Raw genomic sequence first — 17,758 nt, 5'->3', positions numbered from 1 at the left:
TCAAAAGCTTTCTCGATAATATCATGGAAGAATTTTATTTCATTTTGCTAGAATCTTGCTATAAAATGAGCGTTCTCTTGTCGTGGTTCACTCAGTCATTGTTATAGTTTTATAATTATAAAATTATTATAATTTGAATGGTTGGCCTAAAATAAATTGAAATGTGATTTGTGAGCCATAAAGCTAGAGACTTGTCAAAATTTCACACTTCGTCGGTTGTTTACACATAGACGTAAACTAAATGCAAAAGAAGGCCTAACTTATCCTTGCAAGTACAACTGCTTTGTCAACGTTGACTGGTTTAATTAATAAGGTATTTACCCATCCAGAGACAAAGAAGTTATAGCCCTCAATGGACTTATAAGCCTTCATTTGAGATTTGTCAACCTAAGAAAATCTGCCAAATCAGATAGAACATGATATCTGGGTACTTGATGGTTGGTAGAAGCGTCTTATCCTCAGAAAAGTCTGACTTTTTAAAATAATATGGGTCAAAACCACTCGTATCTATCTTCTCTTTGTATCGAATCTTCGCTCAACCATTCAAATCGTGGTAATACTGAGAAAATTCAGCATTGTTTACAGATGCTTTCAGCAGGTGCCATCCTAGTTGCTTTGTATTCCACCATCATGGCGGACACTCATGATGTAGCACATTTTGATCATGTTGTTGCAACTCATCTGTAAAAAGGGAATGAGTGGTGAAGGATTAGCATTGACAAACTGTTAACTTTGTACTCTGGCAGGGGGTAATATTCAAGGAGTTCTTCATGCCCAAGACAAACAACAGGGGAACACTGCTTTATGTCATGCACTGAATAGACATCTGTATGAACTTGCAGAAATGTCTGACATCTCTTTACAACAAAATAAACTTGAGATTCACTGTGAATTAATACAAGTTTGATTTCCCCAACAAGCAATACATCATCTTCCCTTCCAATGACAACATGCAGACCATTTCTGTAGTTTGTGCCTTTGACAGTCATGTCACTGGTAGCAAAGGTGGTGTTAGGAGAAAAACTGAATTGAGAAACTGCATTTTGAATTTCTGTGACTTTTCCACAAAGCCTCCAGTGTTGTGAGAGCCGAGATTATCTCCAGTTATGGCACGCTCCTCTCAAAACACTGCCATCTTTCATGGTAGTAAATTATCTTCCAAGTTTTTCAGATCCCTTATCAATGGACTGAGTACTAACTTGTGTCCAAACCTCTTAAAGGCTTGTTCTCTGCACAAACGCACAAGCTGCATAGGATCAATATTTGATCTATGCCATGGTGATATATCACCAAGTGTTATGTACACAGCTAGCACCTTGTGCCCCCCCATCCTAATGGATTCACCATCTCAGATGAATCTTGATAGAGTATTAAGGCTAAAGATGACAGCACACATCTTCATACTGGTGCTGAACTGACTTGCTGTGAAATAGGGCAAGAAGTGTTTCTTGTATTGGAACATACTGGGCAAAGGACTCTTTTTTTCTAAATCTCTTAAACCTTGATATACTGGCAATCCATCCATCCATTATCTGTAACCGCTTATCCTGTACAGGGTCACAAGCAAGCTGGAGGCTGTCCCAGCTGACTAAGGGTGAGAGGTGGGGTACACCCTGGGCAAGTCGCCAGATCATCACAGGGCTGACACATCAAGACAAGCAACCATTCACACTCACATTTACACCTACGGTCAATTTAGAGCCACCAATTAGCCTAACCTGCATGTCTGTGGGGGAAACCGGAGCACCCGGAGGAAACCCACACAGACACAGAGAGAACATGCAAACTACACACAGAAAGGCCCCCGTCTGCTACCGGGCTCAAATCCAGGATTTTCTTGCTGTTAGGCAACAGTGCTAACCACTACCACCATGGTGCCCTCAGTTAAGCAGTTCTTGATATATTTGAATAGAACAGCCTGTACGAGTTTCAAGCATGCCAAACATATATTTCTACCAGAGAGGAACGTGTTCATGGACATGAATGTCATGGCAATATTTGGCTTTAAATGATTTCTTGAACTGTTCTTTTTCTGACACAACATGCAGTTGTAAAACACATAAAAAAATAATTTGGTGCACAACTTTTAATTTATTTTGGGTTTTCTGAAATCAACACAGGGTCAAAATTATCCATGGAGGGTCAAAAATGTACATAGATCACACCTAATATTTGGTTAAATGTCCCTTAACAAGTTTCAACTTGACACTTTTAGTAACCATCATCAAGCTTCTGGCAGAATTCTGGTTGGATATTTGACCACTCTTTTTTCCAAAATTGGAAGAGTTCAATTACATTTCTGTGTTTCTGACCCATCTTTTAAGCACAGTCCACAAATTTTCAATAGGGTTGAGGTCATAACTTGTTTTAACCTTCATATTAGCTTGCTTTATCCATTCCACAACCAGATTTGATGTGTATTTGGGGGTCATTGTGTTGTTGGAGCACCCGATTGTGTCCAAGTTTCTGAGGTTCTACTGAAGAATTATGAGGTAGTCTTCCTTCTTTATTATTCCATCCACTTTTTTGCAATGCACCAGTTCCCCTGTTCTTTTTTCTGGTGCAGTATGGTTGTACAACATGTATCTTTCATAGAAAAAAAAAAAGAATTGTGTGCACAAGTTTCTATTTATTTTGAGTTTTCTGAAGTCTGCACATGATTAAAAATATATACAAACAGAAATTTACACACAACCAATTATATTATGAATTCTGTGCTGCTAAAAGCTCCAAAATGTCTTTTAGCTTGCCAAGACCAAGGCCTCTTAACTTACCATTAGTAATCATGATTGACTAAAGCTGGAAGCTTCTCTGTGTCAACATAAAAATGGTTTGTTTGGCAGCACTCATTGGAATGACCAAAAAAAAGTACAGTGGGAATGTCCAAGGAGCTCAGTGTTGATTTGGGAAAGAGGATCACAGATTTACCCAACTCAGGAGTGTCTATTGGAGACCTTCCTAAACAACTGCAAATTCAAATATTATACCGTAAGTTTAAGCGATTGTGTGTAAGTACAAGCTGTTGGGGGTGTAGCCACTTTGCCAAGCCACTTTGCTGGAAAAAGACCCAAAGTGTCAACCTCAGCTGAAAGGAAATTAGTTTGGTAGTCAGGAACAACCCAAGAACTAGCAAGGCACAGGCCTGCCTTGAACTGAAAGCTGCTGGAACACCGTCTACAGTCAAGCAAGTTTTACAATGCCATAGGCTGAGAGGCTGCCATCCAAGAAAGAAGCCCCTGCTCCGAAATCAACACCTTCAAGCTTGTCTCATGTTTGTAGCTGAAAAAACAAGAAAATGAGCCTTCTGGTGGAAAGATATATAATATGGCCAAATGAGACAAAGATTGAGTTGTTTGGCCACAATGTCCAGATGTACAGAGGAACACTGTACCAAATGTTAAGCATGTTGCTGGTAGCATCATGTACCTGGGCTGTTTTGAAGCCAGTAGAACTGGTGCATTGCATAAAGTGGATGAAATAATGAAGAAGGAGGACTACCTCAGACTTATTCAGCATAACTTCAAACCATCAGAAACTTGGACAAAATTAAGTGTTCCAACAAGAAAATGACCCCAAACACACATCAAAGCTGGTTGTTGAATGGATAAAGCAGTCTAGCATTAAGTTTAAAGTAAGTTCTGACCTCAAACCTCTCGAAAATATTTGAACTGTGCTTAAAAGTCAGGTCCGTGCCAGGAAACACACAAATGTTATTGAACTCTACCAATTCTGCCAAGAAGAGTGGTCAACTATCCAACCAGAATTTTGCTAGAAGCTTGTTGATAGCTACCAAAAGCGTCTGATCAAAGTGAAACTTGCTAAGGGGCATTTAACCAAATATTAGGTGTGCTGTACGGTATGGACAAACCCCATTTCCAGAGATGTTGGAATATTTTCCAGATAAGTCCACATTTCAGCTTGTTTTTGGGAAAACAGGATGTTGAGTTCTCTGTGCCATAGGTGAACACAACCATCCAGTTTGCTATCAGAGAAAGGTGCAAAAGCCAGCATCTGTAATGGTATGGGGGTGCATCAGTGTCCACAGCATGGGTGAGTTGCATGTGTGCGAATGTACCATTGACACGGAGGTGTACGTTGGAATTTTTGAGAGACATATGTTGCCATCAAAGCAGTGTCTCTTCCTGGAAAGTCTATGCTTATTTCCACAGAACAATGCCAGGCCTCATTCTGCATGGACTACAACAGTGTGGTTTTATAGACACAGAGTGCATGTGCTTAACTGGCTTGCTGCCAGTCCAGATCTGTCTCCTACTGAGAATCTATGGTGTATCATCATGAAGAGAATCTAACAACGGTGGCCACGGATTGTTGAGCAGCTAAAGTCTTGTATCAAGCAAGAGTGGACAAAAATTTAGTTGCAAAACTGCAACAATTAGTATCCTCAGTTCCCATACGATTTAAAAGTGTTATTAAAAGGAAAGGTGATGGAACAAAATGGTAACAATGGCAACTTTTTTGAGTGTGTTGCAGGCATCAAATTCTAACTTCATTTATATTTACAAAATACAGTTAAGTTGGCCAGTAAAACTATTGAAAAGCTTTCCTTTGTACTTTTGTCAGTTAAACAAAGGTTCATGTGAATTAACAAATCACAGATTTTTGTTTTTATTACATTTTGGAAAATATATTACCATTTCCTTTATTACTGTTGAAATTTTCCATCCATCCATTATCCATAACCGCTTATCCTGTGCAAGGTCATGGGCAAGCTGGAGCCTATACCAGCTGACTATGGGCAAGAGGCAGGGTACACCCTGGACAAGTTGCCAGATCATCGCAGGGCTGACACATAGAGACAAACAACCATTCACATTCACTGTCAATTTAGAGCCACTAATTAGCCTAACCTGCATGTCTTTGGGGGAAACCGGAGCACCCGGAGGAAACCTACACAGACACAGGGAGAACATGCAAACTCCACACAGAAAGGCCCCCATCAGCCACTGGGCTCGAACCCAGAACCTTCTTGCTGTAAGGTGACTGTGCTAACCACTACACCACTGTGCCACCTTTGCTGAAAGGTGATGAAATTCTATTCTATGAATTTGTTTTATAGAGTATTGTATTAAGTGTTATATTCTGCAGTTTGATTTCTGAGAATCTCCTTGTGGATTATTCGGTGTATCTTGTTGTTCATACTTCATGATAATAAATGTGTTGATGTTATACAGTGGTGCTTGAAAGTTTGTGAACCCTTTAGAATTTTCTATATTTCTGCATAAAAATGACCTAAAACAACATCAGATTTTCACACAAGTCCTAAAAGTAGATAAAGAGAACCCAGTTAAACAAATGAGACAAAAATATTATACTTGGTCATTTATTTATTGAGGAAAATGATCCAATATTACATATCTGTGAGTGGCAAAAGTATGTGAACCTTTGCTTTCAGTATCTGGTGTGACCCCCTTGTGCAGCAATAACTGCAACTAAACGTTTCCGGTAACTGTTGATCAGTCCTGCACACTGGCTTGGAGGAATTTTAGCCCATTCCTCCATACAGAACAGCTTCAACTCTGGGATGCTGATCAGAGGCGATTTTTCTCACCAGGCAAGCCAATCAGCTGCTTGGGGCCCCCACCAGGTGGCGACAGAGAGTCGAAATTTGCACAGCAGTTGATAGAGAAATTTGTGAGTCGAGAGTGAAGAAGAATCGAAATTTGCGTTTTGAAAAGTCATTCGCTGAGTCTGACTCTCACGGGTTTCCCGTTTACAATAAGCTGTTGGGAGGAACAAAATGCTAAGCAGCCAATTGTGTTACCACATTTTTGAGTGACAAAAGTCTTCAAGCAATCAGCGCTTGCAGTCTGCAGAGGGATCCCTTCCTGCGCGTGCAACCACATGTTTGCACAAATTGGAAACCCTGTAGGCTATTAACGTGCACATATTGCGTGTTGGTAGACCTCCATGGCTAAATTATTATGAAGAGAAACTATCCATCCGGGAGTGAAAAAAGAACACTTCAGAAGAGAGTTCTTTCTGCCCCTAGTGGACACAGCCCTCACCAGTCTTGATGATCGTTTTAACAAGCTGGAGAGAGTGTACAACCTTTATGGTTTTATTTTCTCGAAAGAGGACATGCATGAATCAATAAAGAATGGCACACTTGGGCAGAAATGTAGGGCATTGGTGCAAAATATGAATGACCTGGATGCTGAAGATTTAGTTCTGGAGGTCAGAGCTGCATACCATGCATTTCCAGATGAGGTATCTTCTCCAAGAGAGATGCTTGACTACATTTACAGGGAAGACCTTCTAGATCTATATGCAAATCTAAGCATTGCCCTTCGCCTCCTCTTAACCCTACCTGTTACAGTAGCTTCTGGGGAGAGAAGCTTCTCTGCCCTTAAGTTGATCAAAACGTATCTACGATCAACTATGTCTCAAGAGAGACTTTCTGGTCTGGCACTCATCTCGATTGAGCACAGGGTGCGAAGGTCTTTGGACCTTGAGGACATGGTCACCGTGTTTGCACAAGTTAAGGCCCGGAAACAGATCATGTGAAGACATCTCTTACATTATTGTTTCTCCACAGGGGCTCTACATCCCCCCAGGCGGTGGGAAGACCTAGGGTAGCATTGAGAAAGATAAAGTTGATTGGGGGTGGTGCTTATTACCATTGGGGGTCACTGGTCCATTTTATTTTTTAGTACTAAGCAGAGCATTAGCAGCGGTCAAGGGGGCGTTGGGAGGCTTATGGTGAGGTTCAGGGGGCGTTTGTTTAAAAAAAAAAAAAAAGGTTGAGAACCGCTGCCTTACACAAAGGTTAAAAGCTAAAAGTTTAAAGGCTTTTCGTTTGTTTGTTTGTTTGTTTTAATATAATATTGAAATAATACATTTAATATAATATTATATTTAATATTGCACTCTCTGTTAAAATAAACAGAAACTTCACAATGTTCATGTTTGTTTATGTAATATTTCTAACTTGTGAAATAAAACAAAACTATACTTGCTACAATTTGTTGGTTATTTATTAAAATTACAAAGGTCCAGAGTTTGTCCTAGTGAAATTCTGTTGTGTGTTCGCGTGTGTGGTGGGGGGGTCGGGCGGGCGGTGGTGGGGCCCCCCAATGAATTTCTGATTGGGGCCCCACTAGACCCTAGAATCGCCACTGATGCTGATGGGTTTCCTCACATGAACTGCTCGCTTCAGGTCCTTCCACAACATTTTGATTGGATTAAGGTCAGGACTTTGACTTGGCCATTCCATAACATTAACTGTATTCTTGTTTAATCATTCTTTGGTAGAACGACTTGTGTGCTTAGGGTCGTTGTCTTGCTGCATGACCCACCTTCTCTTGAGATTCAGTTCATGGACAGATGTCCTGACATTTTCCTTTAGAATTCACTGGTATAATTCAGAATTCATTGTTCCATCAATGATGGCAAGCCGTCCTGGCCCAGATGCAACAAAACAGGCCCAAACCATGATACTACCACCACCATGTTTCACAGATGGGATAAGGTTCTTATGCTGGAATGCAGTGTTTTCCTTTCTCCAAACATGAGGCTTCTCATTTCAACCAAAATGTTCTATTTTGGTCTCATCCTTCACAAAACATTTTTCCAATAGCTGTCTGGCTTGTCCACATGATATTTAGCAAACTGCAGATGAGCAGCAATGTTCTTTTTGGAGAGCAGTGGCTTTCTCCTTGCAAGCCTGCCATGCACACCATTGTTGTTCAGTGTTTTCCTGATGGTGGACTCATGAACATTAATATTAACCAACGTGAGAGAGGCCTTCAGTTGCTTAGAAGTTACCCTGGGGTCCTTTGTGACCTCGCCGACTATTACACGCCTTGCTCTTGGAGTGATCTTTGTTGGTTGACCACTCCTGGGGAGGGTAACAATGGTCTTAAATTTCCTGCATTTGTACACAATCTGTCTGACTGTGGATTGGTGGAGTCCAAACTCTTTAGAGATGCTTTTGTAACCTTTTCCATCCTGATGAGCATCAACAATGCTGTTTCTGAGGTCCTCAGAAATCTCCTTTGTTCGTACTATTATACACTTCCACAAACATGTGTTGTGAAGATCAGACTTTGATAGATCCCTGTTCTTTAAATAAAACAGGGTGCCCACTCACACCTGATTGTCATCCCATCGATTGAAATCACCTGACTCTAATTTCACCTTCAAATTAACTATTAATCCTAGAGGTTCACATACTTTTGCCACTCACAGATATGTAATATTGGATAATTTTCCTCAATAAATAAATGACCAAGTATAATATTTTTGTCTTATTTGTTTAACTGGGTTCTCTTTACCTATTTTTAGGACTTGTGTGACAATCTGATGATGTTTTAGGTCATATTTATGCAAAAATATAGAAAATTTTAAAGGGTTCACAAACTTTCAAGCACCACTGTAAATAGTATACTGTTATGAAATAATTTTGTGTCAAGTAGCACTTTTTTGTGTAGGGTTTTTAGACATATTTTAAACACAATGTGTGTAGCCAAGGACAGGACATAACGTGTTAATATTACACGTTTACACATCTTTGTGTTAAACTTCCTGACACAGTCACTGTGTTAAACTCATTTACACAGTGAATGTGTCAAAATGAACACAACAAGCATTGTCCCAAAACTCACCCATTGATGTGTAAGAATTTAATACAGTTTGTGTCAATTTTAATACATACTTTCTAAGACTGCATGTGAATGCGTGAATAGTGAGCATTTGAAAACATTTTGTTTTCATTGTTTTGAAAAAAAAAGTTTTTATTTGCTTTGAAGAGTCAAAAAGTTTCCTCTTAGTCACGAAAGTCTAGGATAGTTATTGGCTTCGCATTAAAATAAAATATACACAGTAAAATATACACATGCCATGTCAGTGGAAGTACCTTGCAAAGATAATAAAACCAACATGTCAGTGGGAGAATGTCCATGTTGTGCTTTTCTGCAGTATGTCACAGATGTTATTCTTGTCAATAGTAATAATAAACAGAATCTACTTGATCCCTGGGGCAGCTGACTAACATGGCACAGCTCACAAAGTCCATTCCATCATTCAGAGCTCAGATATTACATGACAAAGATCCCAAAATGAAATCTGTAATTTTTATATTATGACTGAGACCTGCACCATGCTTTTTTCATATTGTGTTTACATTTGAGTTGCGTGTGAGAGCTCACGTGATTTTAAATTCTCCTGTAAGGATAGCCTTATTCGGACATAATTTAAAGCAGAAGTACCTCATCCAAGAGCACTGTTTGATCAATGTATGATAACCCATCAGGATGTGGTTAATCATATCAGCAGTGCCTCATGTGCTGTGCAGATGATGGCACAAATGTATAGAAAGCTCATCCTGCAATGTGTTTGTTATGCCGTCTAATCAAGAACAGACTGATCAAGTTGGAGTCACCATGACTCCTTTTACTTCTTGAAATTTGCTTTTGAAAAGTCATTTGTTTTTCATTCCCCATATTGTATGGATTCTCTTAGATAGGGCTTTGCGTTTATAACTAGCATAAATCAGGATAAATGTGGTAAACATGATCCAAATTTTTTAGATCATGGCAAAGAAATAAGATTGCTAAATAAATAAATAAATAAATAAATCCCTATGATGATTTTTGTGCAATGTGTTTATTTACTTCCCTTTCAAAAAAATAGGGCTTGTTCAAAATATTCCTTGAATACCTCAGTGATACTCAGTTCGTTGTTTGACTAAAATAGTTGATAATCTTCTTCTTCTTCTTCTTTTGGCTGCTCCCGATTAGGGGTCGCCACAGCAGATCTTTCGTCTCCATTGCTCCTTGTCTTCCGCATCCTTCTCTACCACACCTGCCACTTTCATGTCCTCTCTCACCACATCCATGTATCTCCTCTTTGGCCTTCCTCGTTTTCGTGTGCCCGGCAGCTCCATCCTCAACATTCTCCTTTTAACATGCTCTGCATCTCTTCTCAGGATGTGCCCATACCATCTCAGTCTCATCTCTCTTAGCTTAATTCCCAAGCTCTCCACATGTGCTATCCCTCTGATGTGCTCGTTCCTTATCCTGTCCAACCTTGTCACTCCCATTGCAAACCTTAACATCCTCAACTCCGCCACCTCTAACTTTGCCTCCTGTCTCTTCGTTAAGGGTACTGTCTCCAAACCATACATCATAGCTGGTCTCACAACTGTCTTATACAGCTTACCTTTCACTTTTACTGGGACTTTCCTATCACAAATGACTCCCGCAATCCTTCTCCAACTGCTCCACCCTGCCTGCACTCTCTTTCTCACCTCACTATCGCAGCCCCCATTTTCCTGCACAGTTGACCCCAGGTACTTGAATTCACCAACTTTCTTTACATCTACTCCTTGCATCTTCACTACACTCTCATCTCCATTCTCATTGATGCACATGTATTCTGTTTTGCTACTGCTCTCCTTCATTCCTTTTCATTCCAATGCATACCTCCATCTCTCCAAACCCAACTCAACTTCCTTTCTACTTTCACCACATATCACAATATCATCTTCAAACATCAAGTTCCATGGTGACTCTTGACTCACTTTGTCCGTCAAGCTATCCATCACTATGGCAAACAAGAAAGGACTCAAAGCAGATCCTTGATGATGTCCCACCTTCACCTTGAACCATTCAGTCATTCCAACTGCACACCTCACTGCTGTTTCACTGTTCTCATACATGTCTTGCACCACTCTAATATACTTCTCATTCACTCCACACTTTCTCGTACAATACCATAATTCATCTCTCGACACTCTATCGTATGCCTTCTCCAGGTCTACAAACACACAATGTATCACTAATATAGTTGATAATCTATTTTTAAAAAATACAATAGGCCTACTGTTAATACAGATTTAAAATTTAGCTTGACTTCAACTGAAAATAATTTATTTCCTTCTCTCCTGTGATTGCTTAGTTTGTAGCACAGCCAAACTGTCAGCAGCTGCTAGCATCCCGCTGGTATGATGAATTTCCAGGATGGAGGAGACGCCACTGGGCGGGAAAGCTCGTCACATGCATTTTCATCGGCCTCCTGTTCCCTCTCTTCTCCATCTTATATCTAATAGTCCCCAAGAGTCACTATGGCCTTTTTATCCGGAAGCCCTTCATCAAGTTCATCTGCCACACTGCCTCTTACCTGACCTTCCTCTTCCTTCTTCTCCTGGCCTCCCAGCACGTTGTCACTACTAATTCGGATCAACAGGGTCCAGCTCCCACCACTGTGGAATGGATGATACTGCCTTGGGTGCTCGGTAACTCATACCAAGTTAAATATATCAAGAAAATACAAAATAAAATATATATTTATGGTGGAGAGAAGTATGATAAGCAAAGCTGTTAATATGAGTGGGAAGAAATGCAGATGAAGTGTTAGAAACATGAAATAGGTGCAATGTCTTGTGAGTCGCAAAATTGATATGAATGTTTAGCCTCATTGTTTGTAGGCTTTATCTGGGCCGAGATCAAACAGATGTGGGATGGAGGCTTTCAGGATTATGTCCATGATTGGTGGAACCTCATGGATTTTGTCATGAATTCTCTCTATCTAGCCACTATCTCTCTAAAGATTGTAGCTTACACAAAGGTAAGATGATTTTTTTAAAAAAAACTGTAGACAGGTTTATACGGTATTTTCTTTTCCATTGAAATAGTGCTCAAATCTACTCATTTTTTAAAAATTCCATCATTAGATTATTGTCTGTCTTTTTTTTTTTCTCCAGTACAATGACTTCAAACCAAGGAAAGATTGGGAGATGTGGCACCCTACCCTAGTAGCAGAGGCACTATTTGCCATTGCCAACATCTTCAGTTCTCTGCGCTTGATCTCACTCTTCACAGCTAACTCCCACCTGGGTCCTCTGCAAATCTCTCTGGGACGCATGCTTTTGGACATCCTTAAATTCCTCTTCATCTACTGCCTGGTGCTTCTGGCCTTCGCAAATGGACTCAACCAGCTATATTTTTATTATGAGACTGAGGCTTCAAATAAGACAGGGAACTGCAAGGGTATTCGCTGTGTACAGCAGAATAATGCGTTCTCCACGTGAGTGACTGCAGATATTAATAAATAGTTTGGTAAATTTTTTTTTTTTTTTTAATCTATGCTCCTTGTTTAAGTGAAACTGTTTCATTTAAATTCTTTGCCCTATTCTAGGTTATTTGAAACCCTCCAGTCTTTGTTCTGGTCCATATTTGGTCTCATCAGTCTGTACGTGACCAACGTTGACGCAGAGCACCAGTTCACAGAGTTTGTTGGAGCCACCATGTTTGGAACCTATAATATTATTTCTCTGGTAGTGCTTCTCAACATGCTAATTGCCATGATGAATAACTCCTATCAACATATTGCTGTGAGTCTTGTTTTATCTTTGACCTGGGGTGATATCTGTCAGACACTGGGCACTATATTCATGCAGACACAAACATAGTTTCATGTTATTTAGTGTTATAACACTAAACAACATGTTAGTAATGCGTTTAGGTATAGCACAATTTTATTCCTGTTTTCATGGTCAGAAACAAATGCATTTTCACTGACATTGTTGAAGCTGCACAACAGGGGTTGTGACATTACAAATCTGCTGCCAGAATGGGGTTATCAAATCCACTTTAGTTCAAAACTGCACTACCATTACCGCCCATTGAGATCCTCTTTTAGTGCAGTCACAAGGCCAGATCTGTTTTCCTGATTAAAATGTCCTGTTCAATTTCTACAACCTAATTTTGCGGATATGCACCACTTATGTCATCGCATTTCAATATAAAAAGAATACTTATTTTATCCAGTTCAAATAAGAACAAAGAACTGAGTTGTGGCTATTAAATGTGAACCAGGCCCTTGATGTGTCATTATATATAGAACATCATCTAATCTTTCTGGAGTTATATCACAAGCAGAATACAATCACTGCTGGCATTAGAGTCGCTGCTTCTCAATTTTTTGGATGCAGATGTGTGGAGATGCATTTTTTCCTCTGAAACTAGAGACATTAGGCTGACTATTAAAATTTAATTTATAATAATAATCTCATCTCATTATCTCTAGCCGCTTTATCCTTCTACAGGGTCGCAGGCAAGCTGGAGCCTATCCCAGCTGACTACGGGCGAAAGGCGGGGTACACCCTGGACAAGTCGCCAGGTCATCACAGGGCTGACACATAGACATAGACAACCATTCACACTCACATTCACACCTACGGTCAATTTAGAGTCACCAGTTAACCTAACCTGCATGTCTTTGGACTGTGGGGGAAACCGGAGCACCCGGAGGAAACCCACGCGGACACGGGGAGAACATGCAAACTCCACACAGAAAGGCCCTCGCCAGCCACGGGGCTCGAACCTGGACCTTCTTGCTGTGAGGTGACAGCGCTAACCACTACACCACCGTGCTGCCATAATAATAATAATAAGTCAATTTATACTCATAGTAAAAAGGAAAACATATCAAATAAACAGCATGAACCATTTCTTTCTGTCAACAAACTGCCACATCTGCTACAAAAAAATGGATGACAGTCCTGCTGTTTGGTGTATATATTTACATGTACATATTTACATGTACTTTGGTTTCACAGTGTTAGTATCACTGCCTGCTCAACATTTCATGCGCATAACCGCACTGGAAATATGTTTAAAAGAAAAATAGTTCACATGTTGAATACTTATTTCCCCCACTGTAGTTTACAATGTTTGGGTATGTGACTGGAGGCAGTGCATTGAGATCTGGAATCCAGTCTTGAGCTGCCAGGTCAAATGGATCTCTTTTGTTTATCATGCTTAGTTTGTCCAAATACTGTTTCTTGGCATTGCAATTCAATTTCTCCCAGTAGGGTCCCTTTTCTTTCACTTTTTCCTTTCTCCTTCTCATCCATTCTCCATTAGTTTTGGCTGATTTAACCAAGTTTTTTTTTCCCCCAAAACAGAATGTAAGCAGGCACCCACCATAGCAGGCACTATATAGTTCAAAACCATGATTAACCATCTGGCTTCTTCAACTATCACTCAAGAGCAAAACATCAGCCTTTAAACTTGAAATAAATTATTTGACATTTATCATGAAAATTATCGATATCAACTGATATGAAAAGTTTGTCATATTTTTGCCCATATTGTCCAGCCCTATACACAATGGGGAAAGTAAGTATTCAACAAGTCAACTATTTTTCTATTAAACATATTTCCAGTGCAGGCAGCACAGTGGTGTAGTGGTTAGCGCTGTTGCCTCACAGCAATAAGGTTCTGGGTTTGAGCCCAGCGGCCGATGGGGGCCTTTCTACCTGTATGTGGAGTTTGCATGTTTTCTCTGTGTCTGCGTGGGGGTGCTCCGGTTTCCCCCAAAGACATGCAGGTTAAGTTAATTGGTGGCTCTAAATTGACTGAATGTGAATGGTTGTTTGTCTCTATGTGTCAGGCCTGTGATGATCTGGCAACTTGTCCAGGGTGTACCCCGCCTCTCGCCCGTAGTCAGCTGGGATAGGCTCCAGCTTGCTCGTGACCCTGCACAGAATAAGCGGTTACGGATAATGGATGGATATTTCCAGTGCAGCTATTTGCATGAAATGTTGAGCAGACATTAGTATTAACATGATGAAACTACACAGAAAAAGAAACTGTAATATTTAAATCCATAAAAAGTTATGTGCACAGTAAGAAGCACAGCTGATTGCACTAATTAGTTTTCCTATCTATGATAATTAGAATAAGCTAAGCTATGGCATGTTGATAGATGAAGCAAAAAAAAAAGAGGAACCAACCTTTGAATTCAAGTAAACAAATTGTTTGGCACTAACATCACCTGATGTGGAGATGCAAAGAGCTGTCCCAAGACCTTTACAACAAAATTGTTGAGCAGCATAGCAATGGCACTGATTACTAACAGATTTCTCAACTCCCCAGCGGTGTGTGTGTGTGTGTGTGTGTGTGTGTGTCCATGCACGCACATGTTGCCTACATAAAGTCACTGAAAAAGCGAGAGTAAACTGAGAATAACCACACCTTGTGTTGTTACAAGCCTGTCTTCCAGTTCCTCATTCCCTGAGCTGCTAGAATGTTACAGGCTTCTTTTCATATCATCCACTTCCTTGTATTAATATTGTTATTGATATTGATATTTTCTGTTTTACCCAGGCTTTGTCAAAGCACTTTTTTGTTATTAAGTTACATGTTCTGGCATCTATTATTCCATTACTTTTCCTGATGTTTTAGGTTTTTACCATGGTATTGTTTCAGTATCTGTATCAATATATTTAGTCAGGTATCTTATCAAAGTCAGAATTTTGGTATCATGACAACAGTACACCAAACATCCAGCGACTGTCCTAGTGGGACATTATTTAGCTTGGGTGTAGGCAAATGCTGCTGAAATACACTGCCTAACTAATGCGGCGGCTACAATTATTGACACCTTAACGATCTTTTGGCCGTTGCAAAAGTAGAAAAGACTTTCAATACGTAAATTGTGCATGAATAATTACTCAAACTTCCACTGGAAAAAAAAGAGTTGATTCCTGATTACTTAGCATATTAGATCACGTGACACTGTTCCACAATTATCGACATCCAGATGATTATTTATTTTTAAAAAATAATCGGTATGTGGTATTAAGTTAACAAAACATAGTTTTTATTTAAATTTTGTTTTACATAGACTTCTATTTAGTACAAAATATCTTTTATATAAATATATCGATGTCGGTGTTTACATAAATGAGGAACTAATTCTAATGTTTGTAAACAAATGAGCTCATAATGTTTAACCTGTGTCAGAAAATCTTTCTGTTCCACTTTCTAAATATTTTCATAGATCACATTTTGTTAATCATTAATTGTTGTTTGTATTAATTTCTAGTTTCGTAGTTTATTAATAAAATATCAACAGGCAATTGACATTGTAACCACATGAAAATCCAGGTCAAAGGTCGCATGTCATTCCTCGAACCAAAATATAAAATGTCTACTGATATTGTAATATGTGGTAGATATTTGCAACAAATGGCAAAAAATATTTTCTGGAATAGAAAAATCTGAATATTTCAAGCATGTAATTTTTTATATGCTTGAAATTTAATTCTGGTCTAATTCTATTTATTGCAATCGGATTCCAAATACTCTATAAACATTCCATTCTGTTATGAATCAGAAAAAAAAAATTATTATAAAATCACAGCACTTTTATTTTTTTAAAGTACTTCATTGACTTCAACAATGTTACACTAAGATTGATCCATAACAGTTGTAAATGTCACTTAATTCCACAGGGTGTCGATAATGGTGGACACCGGTGAAAGTGATCACTATTATCGACACTTCACGTGACTTCTCAAACACGTGTTTAGATACAAAATGGTGACTGTCAAATGAAAGAGTAAGAAACAAAGTAGGTTTCGACAAGGATATCATGAAATATTGGTGAATTTGATGAGTAAAAACATGTCCATGATCTTTCCACCATGCTTACCTGCAATGATAATGTCCGGGTTTTCCTCAAATTGCTGATTGTGCTAAAAAAAATTCCATCTCAGGTAAAGAGCTGTGTCATCAGATGACAAGATCAAGGAGCGAGGAGGGTCTTCTGGTTGATTAATTAACCGATAATAACTGTTGTAACTGAAACTCACCTTTGTACAATTGTTTTTTATTGGTAAATCTGAAAAGGTGTTGATAATTATGGACTGTCACTAACTGTAGCCGCCGCTCTAGTAATCTGTGTTCCAACTGGAAAACACCATCAAATTTACAGTGCCTCATATCCGATTTATATGGTTAGATAACATATACTGACATTATTACAATACTGAAATGTGTTTAGTCTGATATACTGAATATTTGTCTTCTGTCTCACTTTTTTTCTCTAATTCTATCTTATTTTCACAAATAATGCTCTTTTCTGCTACTTCATAGGATCATGCTGACATTGAGTGGAAGTTTGCTCGAACTAAGCTGTGGATGAGTTACTTTGAAGAAGGAGGCACGTTGCCTCCTCCATTTAATATAATACCCAGTCCTAAGTCTGCATGGTACCTGATCAGGTGGCTCAAGAAGCACCTCTGCAGAAGAACAAGATCAGAGAGAACTGAGACCTTTGGGTCAATTAGTGTAAGACTTTATCTTTTATCGTTTCTATTCTGCTGAATTTATAATCTGTATCAAATTTATGTGTTTGACCATAGCATATGAAAGCAATGCAGTTTTATTGTATTAAATGTTAATATGTAATGTTTTAAGCACAATTCTTGTGTACTAACATCAATGTTGGGAGCCTCATTGCCTTAAAACAGAGCAAACCAGAGGCTGTGAAACTGTGGTTAAGTCAGTAGTCAAGCCATTTCCATCCTCCCACAGAAAAGAGCTGCAAAGAATGTCCACATCAATCACCAGTATCAGGTAATGATCACTTTTTCTGAGCAAATACCCATTATTCCTGTCTGCTTTTGTGCTGTATATCAAATCCGCATAAGATTTACTGTTGTGAATATCTTCCCCTTTCATCTCTCATGACATAAATCACCTTGTGCCTTTCCCACTTCTTTCTCTAATCTTGGTGCCACAGATGGTTTTAATGCTCTGTTTGGCCAGGCGGAAGAGTCTGACCTCATGCAGTCTGATCTCATATTGATGGCAATTAGCCTTCTCTTCTCTTGTTTGGTATTCTTGCAGGAGGTGCTGCGAAACTTGGTGAAGCGGTATGTGGCTGCAATGATCAGAGATGCCAAGACAGAAGAAGGCCTAACAGAGGAGAACTTCAAGGTAACTAA

At 39.3% G+C, this 17,758-nt stretch overlaps 1 protein-coding gene across 1 annotated transcript in view; it reads left to right on the top strand.

Moving 5' to 3' along the window:
* Positions 1-17,758, top strand: part of trpc4a (transient receptor potential cation channel, subfamily C, member 4a) — a 44,040-nt gene that overhangs the window by 25,606 nt on the left and 676 nt on the right. Inside the window, exons 3-9 of the mRNA XM_060909188.1 lie at positions 10,918-11,254; positions 11,447-11,586; positions 11,723-12,045; positions 12,157-12,352; positions 16,905-17,099; positions 17,346-17,387; positions 17,661-17,750. Of these exons, the coding sequence (XP_060765171.1) occupies positions 10,918-11,254; positions 11,447-11,586; positions 11,723-12,045; positions 12,157-12,352; positions 16,905-17,099; positions 17,346-17,387; positions 17,661-17,750 (1,323 nt within the window). The remainder of the gene's footprint in view (positions 1-10,917; positions 11,255-11,446; positions 11,587-11,722; positions 12,046-12,156; positions 12,353-16,904; positions 17,100-17,345; positions 17,388-17,660; positions 17,751-17,758) is intronic.

This window comes from Neoarius graeffei, chromosome 25 (genome assembly GCF_027579695.1).
Source record: "Neoarius graeffei isolate fNeoGra1 chromosome 25, fNeoGra1.pri, whole genome shotgun sequence".
In the NCBI taxonomy this organism is placed as follows: domain Eukaryota; kingdom Metazoa; phylum Chordata; class Actinopteri; order Siluriformes; family Ariidae; genus Neoarius; species Neoarius graeffei.
This window is presented reverse-complemented; position numbering and strand designations above follow the sequence as displayed.